At 37.7% G+C, this 17,543-nt stretch overlaps 1 protein-coding gene across 2 annotated transcripts in view; it reads right to left on the reverse strand.

The window, feature by feature from the left end:
• Positions 1-17,543, reverse strand: part of DMD (dystrophin) — a 2,781,977-nt gene that overhangs the window by 1,479,874 nt on the left and 1,284,560 nt on the right. For both annotated transcript variants that reach the window (XM_081115404.1, XM_081115406.1), the window contains 3 exons: positions 10,579-10,761; positions 8,782-8,916; positions 6,452-6,601 (listed from right to left, as the gene is read on the reverse strand). In XM_081115404.1, coding sequence (XP_080971530.1) covers positions 6,452-6,601; positions 8,782-8,916; positions 10,579-10,761 — 468 coding nt within the window. The remainder of the gene's footprint in view (positions 1-6,451; positions 6,602-8,781; positions 8,917-10,578; positions 10,762-17,543) is intronic.

Genomic DNA, 17,543 nt, shown 5'->3' on the forward strand with positions numbered 1-17,543 from the left:
TGTATCCTTCCAGGGCATTCTTTATTTCAGGTATGTCTTCCCTCATTTCCAGTTGATTCTTAGTCATTGTTTCAACTTCTCTTTTCATGTCACTGTAATTCTTATTAAGTCCCTTATAATTCTCCTTAAGTTCCTTATAATTCTCATTAGGTTGCTTGTAGTTTGCACTGAATTATTTGAGCACCCTTATTACCATCACTCTGAATTCTTTATCTGACAAATTGCTCACCTCCATTTCATTTAGTTCCTTTTCTGGCCATTCCTCCTTTTATTTCATTTGGGGGTTCTCCCTATTCTTACTGTCACTTTGTATTTGTTTCTATATATTAGATCACACTGCTATACTTCCCAGATTTTGTAAGGTTGTCTTATGTAGTAGGTGTTTCTTGGGACCCAGTGGTGCAGTCTCTTAAATATCCTGAACTAGGTGCTCTAGGAAAGTCTCTTGCTCGGGTTATTCGCATTCTTCTGTAGTTGGTATTGAATGTTATTGGTCCATTAGTGGATGGAATCTCCTCTCAGGCTCACTGGCTATGTGGCTCATACCCAACTAGTCGTGTGAGTTGTGGAGGTGTGGTCTCCAGGTGTTTTCTTTCCTTTCTTGATATGTCTCCTGCTTAGCTGGACCTCATTTGGTAATTCAGGTGAATGTTCTCCAATTTAGTTGTATTTCCAGTCTGGCCCTTGGAGGAGGTGGATGACAGGTCTGCCTATTCGGCTGCCATTTTCTCTCCTCCAATAAAATTTTGACCTCATGACAATATAGTATCACATATTTTCCTGGATTACTATACAGTTCTCCTTCAATCCATATTTTTCTATTCTGGTTTATCTGTGCTAAGGTCGATATGACACTGAGCAAATAATTCAAAGTCATAATTACCTGGAACAATTAATTAAAATTTCAAATGAAGCAGAATTAACCAATTTAGGTTTTGCCTCTTCTATTTTTACTCTATCTACTATTTAATGTCAGGTGAAAGATCTTATAGATGACTATGAAAAAGACAGAAATGGGGCATTAACCCTTTGCGGTCGAATTAAATTTGGACATGGGTGTCGTACTGGTCAGAATTAATTTCCATTGAAAGAGCAGTGATACATAACATGCAAGATTATGAAGGATAAACAAGATTTATTAATTCTTTTTTGGAACTACGTCACTACTAGTAGAATCACTACAAACGTTGTCACTTTCTACGTCAGAGTCAGTATTCAAGGTGCCAAAATAAAACTCTTCATTGTTACTTTCAGATTCGCAGTACACTTCTTTCGGTAACTTTCTTTTTGCCAATTTGGAGTATTATTTTGAAATATCTTAACAAGCGAGAATGCCCAATTACACTTAAACGTAATTTGTAAAGCTTTATTTGAAATTCTGCGAAGTATCTCCGAAGCTTGTCGATTTCTTCACTCTCAAAAGGCGACTGACTAGCCATGGTGTTTTGCATGGCAAGTGTGGAACAACTGCATTTGTTTATATTGAGTTTCGATATCTCCGATTTGTCGGGGCAATGTTTTGGCTCATGACAAGGTTGCTTAGACACTTAATAGCTTTCAGAGAAATTATGAACTGATACATGAATGAATAGAGTTAAGATTCGTATGGTTCCTTGCTGTGGTGGCTGAGAGCAGACATACGACCGGAACGGTAAAAAAGCTTTGGTGGCTGAGAGTAGACAAACGACCACAAAGGGTTAATAATATACAAGAAATATTAAATAATCACTGATCAAGAGAACTGGTAAAGGCTTTGGACTTTGAAATCTGTGATTTTAATATTTAAGACTTTACAATGTTTTCTTTTAATTAGTCATCACTAATACTTTTAAGCATATTCTGTAAGCTTTCCTTAGAAATTTGGTCACTGGTTAATTGTAATACTCACTCCTTATCAGGCAGCTTTTGTTTTTAATATAAGGAAAGGATCACCGGATAGAAGGTAGTGTGGTCAGATGGTCATGTGTTCAGGCTCAAGCACAATGAAACTGGGTCTAAATGATCAGTAGACTCTTACTATCTTTGTGGCTTTTTATACCTTTTCCACATCTATAAAATGGGCATGGAAAATACCTTATACCATAGAGTATTGTGAGAACAAATGAGAAAATGCATTTCAGACACTTAGAGCAGTGCCTGAGCCCTTGTAACCATTATAAAATTATGTTTCTATTGTTATGCATTTTGCTGTACCACTAACACATCTTCTGTAGCTTGTTTACTCCATAATAAGTTGTAAAAAATATATGATTTGGTATGATTTTTGGAGCTCTTCCTGGTTTGCTAACCATCTTTCAAATCATTAGTGTGAGTAGAAAATATAGTGCCATGTGATTATGAAGAGTGAACGATGCCTTTTCAAGGAATGGAACTAATTTATTACTTATTTGAATGCAAACTCACACTCTGAAATTAGGAAAGGGACCTAGCATATTTCTGTTAAATATTCATAGGCAATAAAATATCGGGTTGTTTGATTGATTTAGCAGGCAATTGAATGTTACCTTTGCTCTTCATAATTGCATCTATAAAAAACATTGGGTAGGCAATTAAAAACCCCACCAACCTCTGGCATAGACATTTAATTGAGAAGAAAATGGGCCAAGGCCCATCTTCAAGTGAAAGAGCACCTTGTTTATTAATGAAAAACTGTTTCTTCTTAACCAACAAAAAGAAGAAAATTATGGCTTAAAACAAATTCAGGACATTGACTATAACAATCTAACATACAACATGGATCTTACCGAAAAATAAATCAATTTAAAAGATCTGTTACTGTAATTATTTTTCCCAGCCCCTTAGATAATTTATCTGGGGTTCCATCTACATTCTATCAAAACACCAGTCTTTTCAACTAAATTCTCAATAGGAACATCAAAACGATTGATTTAGCTAACAAATTATTAGGTGTGTCTCTATTACCTAAATAGCCTAAACAGTTTGGTATTGATCAAAGCACTGAGATTATACCCTGAGAAATAGGAAAACCCTGTTACTACCCATCATTTCAACTCAACATCATATCTTTAAAGTCACATCAGCTTATTAGAGGCAAGCACAACAGAATTTGAGAAAGCTATTATCTCTAACAGACATGATTTTTATCAAAGTTCTAAAGCACCAAATGTGCTTTATTTTCATTGCCAAATTACTCTCAGGTGGCTAGATATTCTATATAAAGACAGCCAGGACAGATAATGGCTTCAAGTTTATTTCAAGTTTATTTATTGTTACTGTAGCATTCTGCTTAATTGACTACTGAAGTAGAAATGGAAAACTCCTTTCAATTTTAAGACTAAGAGAATGATGAAAGAAGTACTTTTGTCAGTTTTCTGCATTTTATTTAAATAATGAAAGTGGGTACATTTCATCATTTTTAATATTAGAATATATGTGTTTGTCTACCCATGCTCTTGGTGAGGGTGTGCTTTGAAGGTAGGTGCTATAGCATAGAGCCTGGCAAAAATAAAAATGATAATCATTTTTTTAATATGTATGGTGTTCTTAGCATTGTAGTAAGCACTTTCTATGCAGTATTTTCTATTTTGCTCAGGAGAACCCTATGAAACAGGATCTGTTATCACAGATAAAGAAATGGGATCTTGAAAATATTGCTCAGGGTCACAAAGCCAAGGAGGTATAGGGGGATTGCCAGTCATCAATTCATTGTCTTTCAACACTGATCTCTTGATGATACTGGAATCTCTCTTTGTCTATAGAGGGCACTGGAGTGACACTGGGGAAGTAAAGGTTTCTCTGTTCCAGTGTGTTTTTACTACTTGCTCCTGTGGCTCTGGTTTGGCCTGTGGCTCTGGATCCACCCATGACTATATAATAGTTCTGGGTTGGGTTAACCTGATGAATGTTTTTGCCATCTTGTGGGCTGGAGACACTTTCCAAACAGGTTTGAATACCAGCTTTGGGTAGATCTCCCTGATTTCCAAATTAGTTCTTTCCTTGGGTATTATCCTTTAGGCCTTGGATATTCTTTTGAGTTCTGATCTATTCTCTCTTAAAAATTAATTCCCAGTAAACAGTTAATAGTTATTGGCATTAAACCTTCCCTGTGCAACTTACTGCGTAGTTCCTGTGACCCATCTGACCCTGTCTAATACAAGCGGCTGTTCCAACCCAAGTTTTTCTGATTGGTTATCTAATGTTTTAACAACTCACTTTGGATATAACCGAGTAGGTGTGCAATCAAGGTTTGTTGTTGAGTAGAATTATTATTTATTTGGGGAAAATGCCAGATTGCAAACCAAAGACATTTAAAATATAAACACATAAGCAGTGTTTATGTTTCTAAAGGTTTGCAAGAGTAATACATAAATGAGGTTGATGCCAAGATCAGGTTAGAAAGTAGTATATTCCTAAGCACATAATAGAGAAATTCTGAACACAGCTACAGATTAAAATTGAGGTCTTTTCATAGCTTTGCCAAGGTCAGTTTTATAATGTGTCCTGATTTTTTGCTTGAACTACAATTGTTTTTTTGTGCCACTAACATTCCAATAAAGTAAAAAAGCACATACTGATACCATATCAAAACATTGATGTGCCCCAACATCACCTACTTCTTTTCAGAACTGGACAAAGTCCTACTGAGGACTTCTTTATTTCCAATGTAGAACATGATCAAACCTCTCCCCCACTTAATTAGCAAAAGGTTTCCTGCAGACCTCCCGGGCTACCATGTCCCCTTAGAACCTTTCTTTCCCTTCATAGCTAACTCCTCACAAGGATAGTACATATTTGCTTTTTCCCTTTTCCTCTCTAATGTCTTCTATAACACTGTCACCAGAGTCTCTCTATGCCCTAGGAAAATCTAACTAAACTGCTCTAAGTCAAGGTTATAAGTGATGTATTTTTTTGCATAATTCCATCATTTTCTTTTTTGCTTTTTTTTCATTTTTAAATTACAGTTCACATTCAATCAGATATACAGAATAGTGGTTAGACAATCATGTACTTTACAGAGTGGTTCCCCATGTTTCAAGAACCCACCTGACACCATACATAGTTATTAGGATACGATTGACTACTAGAGGCCTGGTGCACGAAATGCATGCACTCGGGGGGGGGGCGGGGAGGGGTTAGGTCACTCAGCCTGGCCTGCACCCTCTTGCAGTCTGGGAGTCCTCAGTTGGACATCCTTAGCGCTGCCACGGAGGCAGGAGAGGCTCCAGCCACCACCACTGTGCTTGCCAGCTGTGAGCCCAGTTTCTAACTAAGCAGCACTCCTCCTGTGGGAGCACACTGACCACCAGGGGGGTAGCTCCTGCATTGAGCGTCTGCCCCTGGTGGTCAGTGCATGGCATAGTGATCGGTCATTTCAGGTTTGGTCGATTTGCATATTAACCTTTTATTATATAGGCTATTACATATGCTATAATTTACATCTCTGTGACTACCAATTTGTACTTAATCCCTTCACTTTTTTCACCCAGACTCCCAACTCCCCTCTGATTGATGCCTAATTCCCTCATCTTACTTGGCCTTACTATTGTAGTTGACATTTTTTTCATGACTCCTACCTCCTAAGCACCCTGGTTTTAACTGGAGTCGGCTCTAACTTTTTGAGCATGTCTTCTAATCTCCTTTGTAGACACTGTATACTCTGCCTAAAACTTGATTTGGGGTATAACTCCTAAATTCTGTCCATGATTCTTTTTTCTTTTTGGTTACCTGGAGTGATCTCATGAACTCTACAGTCATGACTAGCATGTAACCTGATAAATCCACTATGTGTATAACTAGTCTTAATCATTCTCTTTAACTTCAGGGATGGAGATCTCTCTCTTACTGGATTATGAAATAGTCCCACCTGGATGCTCCATAAGTACTACAGCAGACCCAGTGGGTGCCCTGCCACACAGCCCCATAACCTCAGAACCTCTGAGTTTGTCTAAGCTCTGGTGGCCAGCTGTTGCACATACTGATAAATTCCCACCTTAAGCACCCATATGTGTATTATATCATTTTTTGAAAATACACTATATTTGGCTTCCTGTACAAACCCATACTCTAAAACATTTTTAGATAAAATGATATAATACACACATAAATATTTCAGCCATGTCTAACAAGTGACAGTTTCTAAAACATGGAAGCTGAGCTAATATTTAAATATTCCTCATTTTGCCCTAGCCGGTTTGGCTCAGTGCATAGAGCTTTGGCCTGCAGACTGAAGGGTCCCAGGTTCCATTCTGGTCAGAGTACATGCCTAGGTTGTAGGCTCCATTCCCAGCATGGGGCCTGCAGGAGGCAGCCGATCAATAATTCTCTCTCATTATTGATGTTTCTATCTTTCTCCCCCTCTCCCTTCCTCTCTGAAGTCAATAAAAATATTTTAAAAAATAAATATTCCTCATTTTATCTGAGAACCCTAAATGTATTTGCTAGATGTTTATGAAAATTAGTTTAAAGAGATTTTTCACTTTTATCATCATACCTCTTCATGTAATTCTCTCCAACGAGAATTAAATGTCTCAAGCTCCTCATTGATCAGTTCATCCATGACTCCACCATCTGTCAGGGTCTGTGCCAATATGCGAATCTGATTTGGGTTATCCTCTGAATGTTGCATCAGATTTTCAAGTGACTGAAACACATTTGCAAAAATTATTTTTCTTCATTTTCTAAATACGTTGAAGTAATACAAATGCTTCATGTCTTCTGATGTACTTAAGTTACAAGCAATTTAAACCAATATTAAATGGGGATCATAAAACATGAAAGATTGTTATTATTGCAAAAAAAGTACAGGGTGGGGCAAAATAGGTTTACAGATGTTCATATAAAAATAATACAATAATTTACAAACAAGAATAAAGTATTGTTTAATGTACACAGAACGGTAAATCTACTTTTGCTGCAACCTGTATGATGTTGCTGTATGTAAATCTTCATGGGCTTATGGCAAGATTGTGGAATGAGATACCTAAAAATGATTCACAGCCACCTTCTTATTTGATGGCCTCTACTCTAAAACCTGGAAAGGTAAAATACTCAATTTCTCTTGTAGCTGATGGCCAGGTGACATGATTCTGATATTATATGTAGAGAGAACTTTAAGAGGTTCTCTTCCCCAAATTAAAAAATGGCACAATCTGCCGAAGCCGGTTTGGCTCAGTGGATAGAGCGTCGGCCTGCGGACTGAAGGGTCCCGGGTTCGATTCCGGTCAAGGGCATGTACCTGGGTTGCGGGCACATCCCCAGTAGGAGATGTGCAGGAGGCGGCTGATCGATGTTTCTCTCTCATCGATGTTTCTAGCTCTCTATCTCTCTCCCTTCCTCTCTGTAAAAAATCAATAAAATATATTTAAAAAAATAAATAAAAAATAAAAAATGGCGCAATCTCTTTAGAAGAAATCCTTCTGCCCTTTACACAATTTTATACTTCTAGGACTTAGAGCAGCCGTGGGCAAACTACGGCCCGTGGGCTGGATCCGGCCCGTTTGAAATGAATAAAACCAAAATAAAAAAAAAAAGACCATACCCTTTTATGTAATGATGTTTACTTTGAATTTATATTAGTTCACACAAACACTCCATCCATGCTTTTGTTCCGGCCCTCTGGTCCAGTTTAAGAACCCATTGTGGCCCTCGAGTCAAAAAGTTTGCCCACCCCTGACTTAGAGGTAAAACAGCCATCTTTGGACTGGGAGGCAATAAAATTGAGAATGAGTCCCTTCAATCTGATCATTCAATAGGATAACTAACTTCATTTAGCATTCTTTGTTCTGGCCACCATCCTTTTACTGATGCAATGAATGTTTGCTTCATCGTCTTTGGAAGATGTACTACATTGCTGATTCAAAGGAATGTTTGTTCAATGAACATCTCTAAGTGGGACAGGACCAAAATTATAGTCCACGTGAGATCTCTCCCACTGTTTTTGATACCTCTTCAGGTTTTACAATTCTCTTTTGAAAATAAGGAAGTTGGATACAAAGATGTCTTGGTTTCTGCTGGGACATTCTAAGATTCCAATTCTGTTCTGTCTAAAGAAACATTTTGCATGTGCTTCACATCTTGATTAATTTATGCACCTTATTTTAGCATATTCATATAGAGGATGGCACTAAATGCAATACATATACTAACGTATATATTCATTTTATATAAAGGAATAAACAAAAGTACAATAAAATGCATACAACATAAGTGATTAAATATCATAAGTTCACATAAATCAAAATTGACACATGTAAACTCCTTCATTTTATTTTTAAAGGTCTTCAAAATAAAACTTAAAAATATACTAAAATGTGGAATGTACTAAAACATATGAACATGCTAAAGACATATTTCTAATATCAAAACATGCCCACTTGGTACCTCAAAACATTCCATATGGTATGAATCTATGATTTTCAATATTTTTTAAAACTTCCCAATTCAGTAAATGTAGCCTTTAAACTGGAAAATAATATTTTGCATTATTATCCTCTTTAGCCCTACTCCAAAGGAGCAAAAGTGTGCATTCAAACTGTCTTTGCAAGTCTGTAGCAGATTTAAGCAGGAAAAGTGTCAACATATAACTTAGTGATATGGCAAAAGGCTAATGCCCTCTGTAAGAGGTTATTTAAATTCTTCTTAAAACCTTGAGATTGGAAGGTTCTTAGAGAAAACAAAGGCTTTTTCCAAACCCCAGTGCGGGAGGAGGGATGGCAACTAGACTCTCTGTGCTGTTTTGTTTGAATTTATTTTTTATTCGGTATTTGATATCTTTCAATACTGCATGCAAAGTGTCATCATTTAGATTAATTCCCAACTTACATCTAGCACCTTGGAGATTTCCTCACTTCCACCAGGAATATTTTCAGTGGTTTTAAGTTTCAATTCTACTTCATTCAGCCACTTGTTTGCCTTCTCCAAGTAGGACAGTAACTCATGCCAACATGCCCAAACCTCCTAAAAAAAAAATATCCCAGATGAACTATTTTAATAAAAAAATACTTATGAGACTCCAGCACTTCCATTTTTTAAAAAACTTCTAAAAATATAGCATTGTTGTAGATAACTGAAAATGCAACTAGTCATTTTGGTCACTTAATACATCCAATAATAACAAATCATTAAGGAAATATTTTATTCCATGAATAAATTCAAGATTTAGTGATTTACTTTTTTTAAATAAAGAAATAACTCATCAACATTATATTAGATTTATATGTGCATTTTATGCAAAGAAATAATAAAGGCCAATTTCTGGATTATGGTTATGTCCGTAGCGATAAAAGCAGGAAGATGTACTGGAGGATAAGAATATTAAAATAGTCATTTTTCCATTAGCTTTGAGATTACAAATATTGAGAAAACCTATAAAATACAATAGCACAATTCCCACCACCTGCTACAACACCTCCCGCCAACTTCTATCAAAAATGGCTAGGAAAAAAAATTTATTTAAGGAGAAATTAAATTCTATCAGTTTCCCCATATTTTCACCTTTACTCCTAGCCCTTGCAAGTGATAGAAGACAGTCCCTCTCTAAGTGATAAAAAGTATTAGTCTAACCTACCAATACATAATTGGTATTTTACATATAGTTTATCACATAAAATGAAATTAAGTATTTTGCTTTAAAAGATGATAGAAATCTTAAATCTGGGTCATTTCCAGCTCCTGCTGTACTACAGGCTGCCTTCCTTCTGGGCAACAATCTCAACAGGAAAATATAAATATCTCTTTAAATACCCGAGGGTACGTTAGAGTTTTGAAGATGCAATTGGTAATGTGTCTTTTTAACTTTGGTGCAGATTGAGCTAATGGACTACCTTGCTGATTTAACCATCAGGAAAGATGGCCTCTTGTGTCCTCAATGCCTTTGAAGGACACAGCTGGAGAAGCTGAATGAACCAGCTTTACAGGTCACCTTGGCAAAATAAAATACACTCCTGAAGCCAGAATTGGAGCTAAAAGCCACTTAGAATAACAGTTAAGCTTAACAGTTTGGAACTTAAAATTACTTTGAAATCACAGAAATGAAATTGACTTTGAAGAGAGTACAAACAAAAAAAAGGAAACTTTCATTCCAAATGGTAACTGACGCTGATGTGGGAATGCCCTGCCCCATAGTTTCTGTTAAGCCCATCTCAAATACTCCATGCAATCAGTGTATGCCTTTGGATATGCTGAATGAAATATAAAGGAAAACATTTTAATTGCATAGCTCATCTATGAAACGAAAATGAAAAATTCTCAGGTGGCAGAAACAAAGAGAGAAGTTAAGTGCACAGAGAGGTTGAAAAAGATAATAATAACAACAATGATAATAATGGTACTAATAAGAACACTTAGGATGATAGCTACTCAGATTTACTGAGCACTAGGCTAAGTTCTTTAAACAGAATATCTCATTTAATTTGTTCAACACCCTATGAAATAGATACTATTTTTATGTTCATTTTACATATAAGTTAAACAACTGGCCAAAGTCCCAAATTATAAGTGCCTAAGTGAAGAATTCAAGCCTAAGTATTTTTATACCAGAGTCCATGTGCTTAATCACTATGCTTCACGTATGACCATAAATTGACACATAAATCAAGAAAATCAGGAAAAGAAACTGACTTCCAAAGTCTTGCACTTCCCGTTCAGCCTGGTGCAGAGCCACTGGTAGTTGGTGGTGAGAGTGTCAAGTTCCTTTTTTAAGGCCTCTTGTGCTACAGGAGGAGCTTGAGCTATGACACTATTCACGGACTCTGTAAGGAGTTTCACTTTGGCTTCTTTTTGCTGGGCCTCTTCTTTAGCTCTCTGAAAAGAATAAAAATAAAGAATGCTCTATTAATAGCAAGACGGGACTTTACTTCCAAAATGCATTCCTATCTATCCTTCCTCACAACACCTCTACTAGAGTGAGATAAACAAAAAAAACCCTAATACTGATTCCAATCATTTCTATACATTTAGGTTTAGTTAAAACTGGGAACTTGAAAGAAAATAATCATAATCAGAATATAATAGATCTTTCATCAGAATACTTTGAAAAGTAATTTGCACATGGGTATATATTTGTAGATATCTGTATTTCTCTATCTTTATCCACATGAAACAAATATTTTAATACCAATTTCAAAAATATCTCATGGTCTAGAATTGAAATCACTTATAAGTTATTCAGATGGATGAATAATACTGAAATCAGTATATTATTTAAATAAAAATGTAATTAATATAGAAAACTCTTAATTCTATATATAGGACCACATATTGATAACAGAAAGTTCTGTTCAGTAACTGAAAACACAAAAGAGAAAGAGAAGGAAAATAGCAGCCACTGACATGAGAGGGCTGGCCTACAACTCACAACTATGCCTTGTTCATCTCCTGTTGAAGATACTATTTCACAGAATATCAGCATCAGACAAGGCTACTTTGTTAGCATCACACATCATGACAACACCACTCCATAATCACATTTGAATATAGACAAGAAGATAAAAATTGTCCAAACAACAAAATACCAAACACATACCTATCCTGCCTAGTATAAGTTACCTCTGCATCTTTATCAATTATACTTTTCACCTCAATGTAGTCTTCCCACCTTCTAGGAAAAAATTACAAAAATACCTAATGATAGAGTTAGGTATTCCCACTCACTGACAACATGCAATCCAAACGAAAGCCTTTTAACCCTCCCTCAAATCATTTAATGCAAACTCAAATCCTACAATAGGTTCTTTCTGATATTCTCTTACTCACACAACGCCATGTTGTGTACACAGATTCCCAGTGGCATGAATTCTCCCTCATTACCAAAAGTAATAAACCCAACTTGTTCAACTACAGAGGTATCACTGTTGGTCTTTGGCTGAAGGGAGGGTATTTACACTCCATTTCCAATGTGTACATGTTAGAAATACAAATACAGCCCTAACCGGTTTGGCTCAGTGGATAGAGTGTCGGCCTGTGGACTGAGGGGTCCCAGGTTCGATTCCGATCAAGGGCATGTACCTTAGTTGAGGGCACATCCCCAGTGGGGAGTGTGCAGGAGGCAGCTGATCGATGTTTCTCTCTCATCAATGTTTCTAAGTCTCTATCCCTCTCCCTTCCCCTCTGTAAAAAATCAATAAAATATATTTAAAAAAAAGAAATACAAATACAAACACACATGCACACACACACACAATTGATCTTTCATTTGGGTTACTCAGAAGGCCAACCTTGAGATGAGCATAAGTAGTTTATGTGTGATGTGAAGGAAATATGGGTAGAGGAATGGGGAATGGAGGCAGGAAAGTGAATGGAAATTACAGGGTATACTTACTAAAACCAGCAATTACTATTGGTGACTAGAGTTTAATCCTGGTGGGAAGCTCTGGGAAATGCATGCCTCAGGGTTATCCCACTCAGTGGTGAGGACACTGGGGTATTTATATACCATCATTGGCTGAAGGCTGCTGGGGGAATGTTAACATGAAGCTAGGCACACAGGTGGGAAAAGTAGGAATCAGTGGCCACAGGAAGCCCTCAGGTAAAGAAATGCAGGTTCTGGCAGGTGGAAGCTGGACCTACACGCAGTGCAGTATTAAGAGTAAGGTGATGTGGGCAGGAATTGGACAAGGTCTGGACAAGGTCAGCTATAAAATGCCTCTATATATTTTAACACAATTAGTGTATGACTTTGAATTTCATCCCATAATACCACAAAAGAATAAAATAATGACAAATGAAAGTTGTTTTGACTATGAGCCCTCATAGTCAATTTTAATTTAATTGATTTAAAATTTTAATTAAAAATTCTGACTAAATCTGTGTGGGTTGTTTTTTGTTTTGCCATCATTGAGCTTAGGATTTGTTTCTACACAAACCATATTTGGCTTTAGTAATTTGAGCATTACAAATAACTTTCACAACCATTAATCATTTAGTATGTTCTGCTGTATGTGCTATCTTATTGGATCTTTAACAAAAGCTTGCAAGATGTGTTTACTTATTTACACATTACACAACAGAAAACAAAGATTCAGAGAGTTTAAGTTAATCATTCTGGGAGTTTTTCTTTTCTTCATCATAATTTCTGTTAAGCCTGCCATATACCAATTCCAGCATGTCATAATTTTAAGAGTTTCATCAAAAGGTTGATGAGACTTGGGGACTCAACAGGGTTGAGTCACACATGTAGTCAGTCACCTGTTGGAAATGGCTAAAGGCATTTCCCCAAAACTGAATAGGAAACTGATAGTGGCTGCCAGACAGTTAAAGGGCATCTTAATCTACATGTTATTGCCTCCTACTGGCCAAACACCTGAACAGCCATAGGCTATTCCCCAAACTGACAATGCTTCTGTACCCTTTGAAACCTTACCCTTTGAAGTGTATTATCTCCACTTTGCCTTAGGACACATTGTGTGAATAAAAGCAAGGGTCTTAGACAAGGAGGGAGTCTTCAGTTCCTTTAGCTGAAGGTCCTATGACCCCCAATGCCTTTCAAAATTATATCTCATCTCCAGACTCTTTACTAGTCTCTAGATTTCTATGTCATCAGCGCACAGCCCCTTTTCCAGATTCCTGAACCCTTCTTGATGCTGGGACATGAACCCCAGCATAATCCCATCTTAAATACTCCATGCAATAAAGAAGAAGCATGTTTCAGTAGATCCAATAAATAAAATTACATTTTATACAAGTTACAAACAGCCTACACAACTGCCAAAAATACAGAATGACAATTCTTTCCTTGTTTTTTAGGTTTTCATAAATTGTTTAAAAAATAGGCTTAGAATGCCCTGATCGGTTTGGCTCAGTGGATAGAGCCTCGGCCTGGGGACTGAAGGGTCCCAGGTTCGATTCTGGTCAAGGGCATGGACCTTGGTTGCGGGCACATTCCCAGTAGGGGGTGTGCAGGAGGCAGCTAATCGGTGTTTCTCTCTCATCGATGTTTCTGACTCTCTGCCCCTCTCCCTTTCTCTCTGTAAAAAAATCAATAAAATATATTTTTAAAAAATACTTTAAAAAATAGGCTTAGAAGTTGGGAAAAGTTCAGAGATGATAAAACAAAGGTAGATCCTGAAATTAATAAAATAACATTTACTGTAAACTATATTTTTAAAAAATTATAATACAAAAGGAAAGGAGATCATGAGGAATTTCTCCACTATAAGGAAAGGTAGACAACAAATGACTGTATAGCTTAGACATAATCCTCATCAGAAATGTGGCTTTTACTCACTTTATGTACATGAATCTAACCATCATATGCTCAGATAACTTTCATTGCTGGTATGTCAAATCAGTGGTTCTCAAAGTATGGGTCTTTGGAACCTCTTTGGAACGCACTCCTTAGCATTACTTGGAAAGTTTTTGGAAATTGAAAGGACAGAACAGGACTGATAGCTGTGTCCCTAACCCCTCTTCCAAGAAAAAGCCGCAGAATGTATCAGTTACTCAGCCTGCCCTTATCTCGGCCAATGGGAAAGCGGGGGGAAACTAGCCCAAGGCCAAAAGTATGCTAGCCACCCACCCTGTCTTTGTGTAACCAGAACCTAGCTGCACCCAGCCCTTGTGTCACTAGCCCCCGACCCTCACTCAACCAACCGGAATCAGCCAAAACAGTGGTCCGAGTGTGCCCCCACCCCTCTGACCCCAAGCCCTATAAATTCTTTGTTCTCTTGGGACTCCAGGCCCTCTCGCATCCTACCATTGCGCCGGTGGAGGCAGAGGGACCAAGCTCAGCTTGAATAAAACTCTATGCTTTTGCATCAGCCTCGGCGCTCACTGGTGGATCTTTGGAGGATCTTGAAATCTGGGCATAACATAAATTAAAAATCTCAGGCCCTACCCCAAACTCACTGAATCAGATATCCTGGGGTAGGACCCAGAGGTCTGTGTTTTAACAAGTCCTCCAGTTGATTCTGATGCTCACTCACTTGTGAGAATCAGTACTCTTGCTTGTCACCCATAAATGAGAACAGCAAATGCACTTATGTAAGTGATGATAAGCACTGAGACTACAGTTACCATACTGTGTTGTTTTTAAAGAAGAAAACAGTTAAAACTGAAATTCCAGAGTTTTATTTTAAGGGTTCAGTATAGTTTCAGTATCTAGTCATTATAGACTTCCAAAATAATTTTGAAGTGAGATGTTTCATCTGAAACATTCCTGTAGGCTCTTTTATATTTAATTGAACAGTTCTGTTTACAGGGAAAGAAAGAAATGATGGAAACAGCATTATCTTTTTCAAGTAAAACACAGGAGAGCAAAGTAAAGAAACAGAAGGGAGTGTCTACTTTTTCTCTGATTAAATCAGGGAGAGATATTAAAGTAGGTCAGTCTCTTATGACAATAAAGTTAATTTTGCTCTTAATATGAGCGAGCACAGGTGGTAGTCTGGACAAGGTGCTATCAATACGCTCTAGATAGCGAAACAGACCTAAAAGAGGTTACCTTGATTGGCAGGCACAAAACACAAGAAATAGGATCTTCTTGCCAATTGACTTTGCTCATATTGCCAGAGGCTGGCTGAGATTTTCTGCTTTTCAATATTCCCCCCAATGTACCCATTTTGTAGCTGGAGCAGTTACTTAAGCATGACAACCTATGTAGACTAATTGGTTGGGCCACTCGTTTCTAAGACTGTTTACAAAAATTAAAAATTTGAGACAGTCTGCTCTCCATCACTGGAAAAGAAAAAAATCATCTGACTGGGTTATTAGCCAGATAGGCCAACTGTGCAAGGAGAGAGGGAAAAGAGCCAGAAGAGGGCCAGAGCCAAAGGAAGGAAGCAGGAGAAATAGAGCAGCTGAGTACAAGCTAACTGTTGATTATCTACTTAGGAATCTGAGGGAATGGCTATACAGTATTGGAAGAGATGGTGAGAATAGCCAGGCGGGTATTGAGATGTGAGGGGAAAGGCAACAGGGGTGGTACATGATTCATTGACTAGGCTAGGCTAGGCGAGGGGAGGAAAGAAGAAGGGAGGAGAGGAGAAGAGAGGGTAGGGTAGGGTTGAAAGAGGTGAGGGAGGACAGGAGAAGGGAGGGTAAAAAAGAATGGGATGGATGGGATGGGATGGCATGGCATGGCATGGCATGGCATGGCATGGCATAGCATAGCATAGCATAGCATAGCATAGCATAGCATAGCATAGCATAGAATAGAACAGCACAGCGTAGCGTAGCACAGCACAGCACAGCACAGCTCAGCTTGGGCTGGGGTGGGCTGGGCTGGGCTGGGCTGGGCTGAATGGGCTGACTGTGTTGAGACAGAATATATTAAATTGCTGGAAGCCAGTTCCAGCATGTCAGCAGGGCTGAATCATCTGGAAATGGCTGAGGGCGTTTCCTCAAACCTGAAAAGGATGCATAAAATGATTGCTTGCTGCCAGGCAGCTAAGGGCATTTCAATCTACATGTTATTGCCTCCTACTGGCCAAACACCTGAACAGCTGTAGGCAGTTTTTCCCCAATCTGACAATGTATTCTGTATACTTAACCCTACCCTTTGGTGTGTATATCTACCTTGCCTTAGGACAAATTGTGTTAATAAATAGCAAGGGGTCCTGAGACAAGGATAACTTAGTTCCTTTAGCTAAGTCTTCTGTGACTCCCCAGATGCCTTTCAAAATTATGTTTCATCTCTGGACTCTACTTAATTTACGTACAGTGCCTTCTCCAGATTCCTGAACCCTTCTAGATGCTGGATCAAGACCACTGGCATTAAATCCTTTTGGTTCTACCATAGATAAAACCTGTGACTATGACTAAATTATTCAGCCGATCTGGGGATTTTAATTTTCTGATCAGTGGAGAGAAGTGCAAACTATTTTGGTTCCAATGTATCTTCTAGCTCTCATATCCTATGAAACTATAATTTTTCAGATCGTGACCTTCCCCACAGTACATTTTAAAGTAATTACCCCTGGCTGCATAGTTCTGTTGTTTAGAGCACTGTCCCCATACACCAAGCCTGTGGGTTCAATTCCCAGTCGGGGCACAACACATAAGAATCAATTAATGAATACATAAATAAGTGGGACAACAAAAATTGATGTTTTTATCTCTTTTCCTCCCTCCCTGTTTCTAAAAAATAATAAAATTTTAAATAAATAAATAAAATAAGTAGAATTTTCTTGGCTGAAATCTTCCTATGCTTTCCCATTTCACTTAGAACGAAAACTAATCAATATCCTACAAAACTCCTATGTTAACAAATATCTGCCTATCCCCTCAAAAACATTCCTGGTCAATTATCAGAGTTTACTCTATTCAGGGAGGTAGGCCTCTTTCTCTTCCCATTTAGCCTCAGGGTCTTTACAGGAGCTCTTCTCTCTTATGGGAATGTCCTTCCATAAGATTATTTTAAAGTTGGCTTTTTCTTATGATTCATATCTCAGATTAAATATACTTCCTCAGAAATGCCCTACAAGTCAACACTCTAAAATAGCATTCCACTACCCCCAAGTCCCACCTAAAGTCTAACTATTCTTTATTTCACAATTCTTATTCATTTTGGAGGCAAAAATATCATGATCTCAACTAGGTTTGTTATTTCTCCATTCATTGCCTGCCTCCCACCCCGGAATGTTAATTCC

This window comes from Myotis nattereri, assembly GCF_964212035.1.
Source record: "Myotis nattereri genome assembly, chromosome: X".
Taxonomy (NCBI): domain Eukaryota; kingdom Metazoa; phylum Chordata; class Mammalia; order Chiroptera; family Vespertilionidae; genus Myotis; species Myotis nattereri.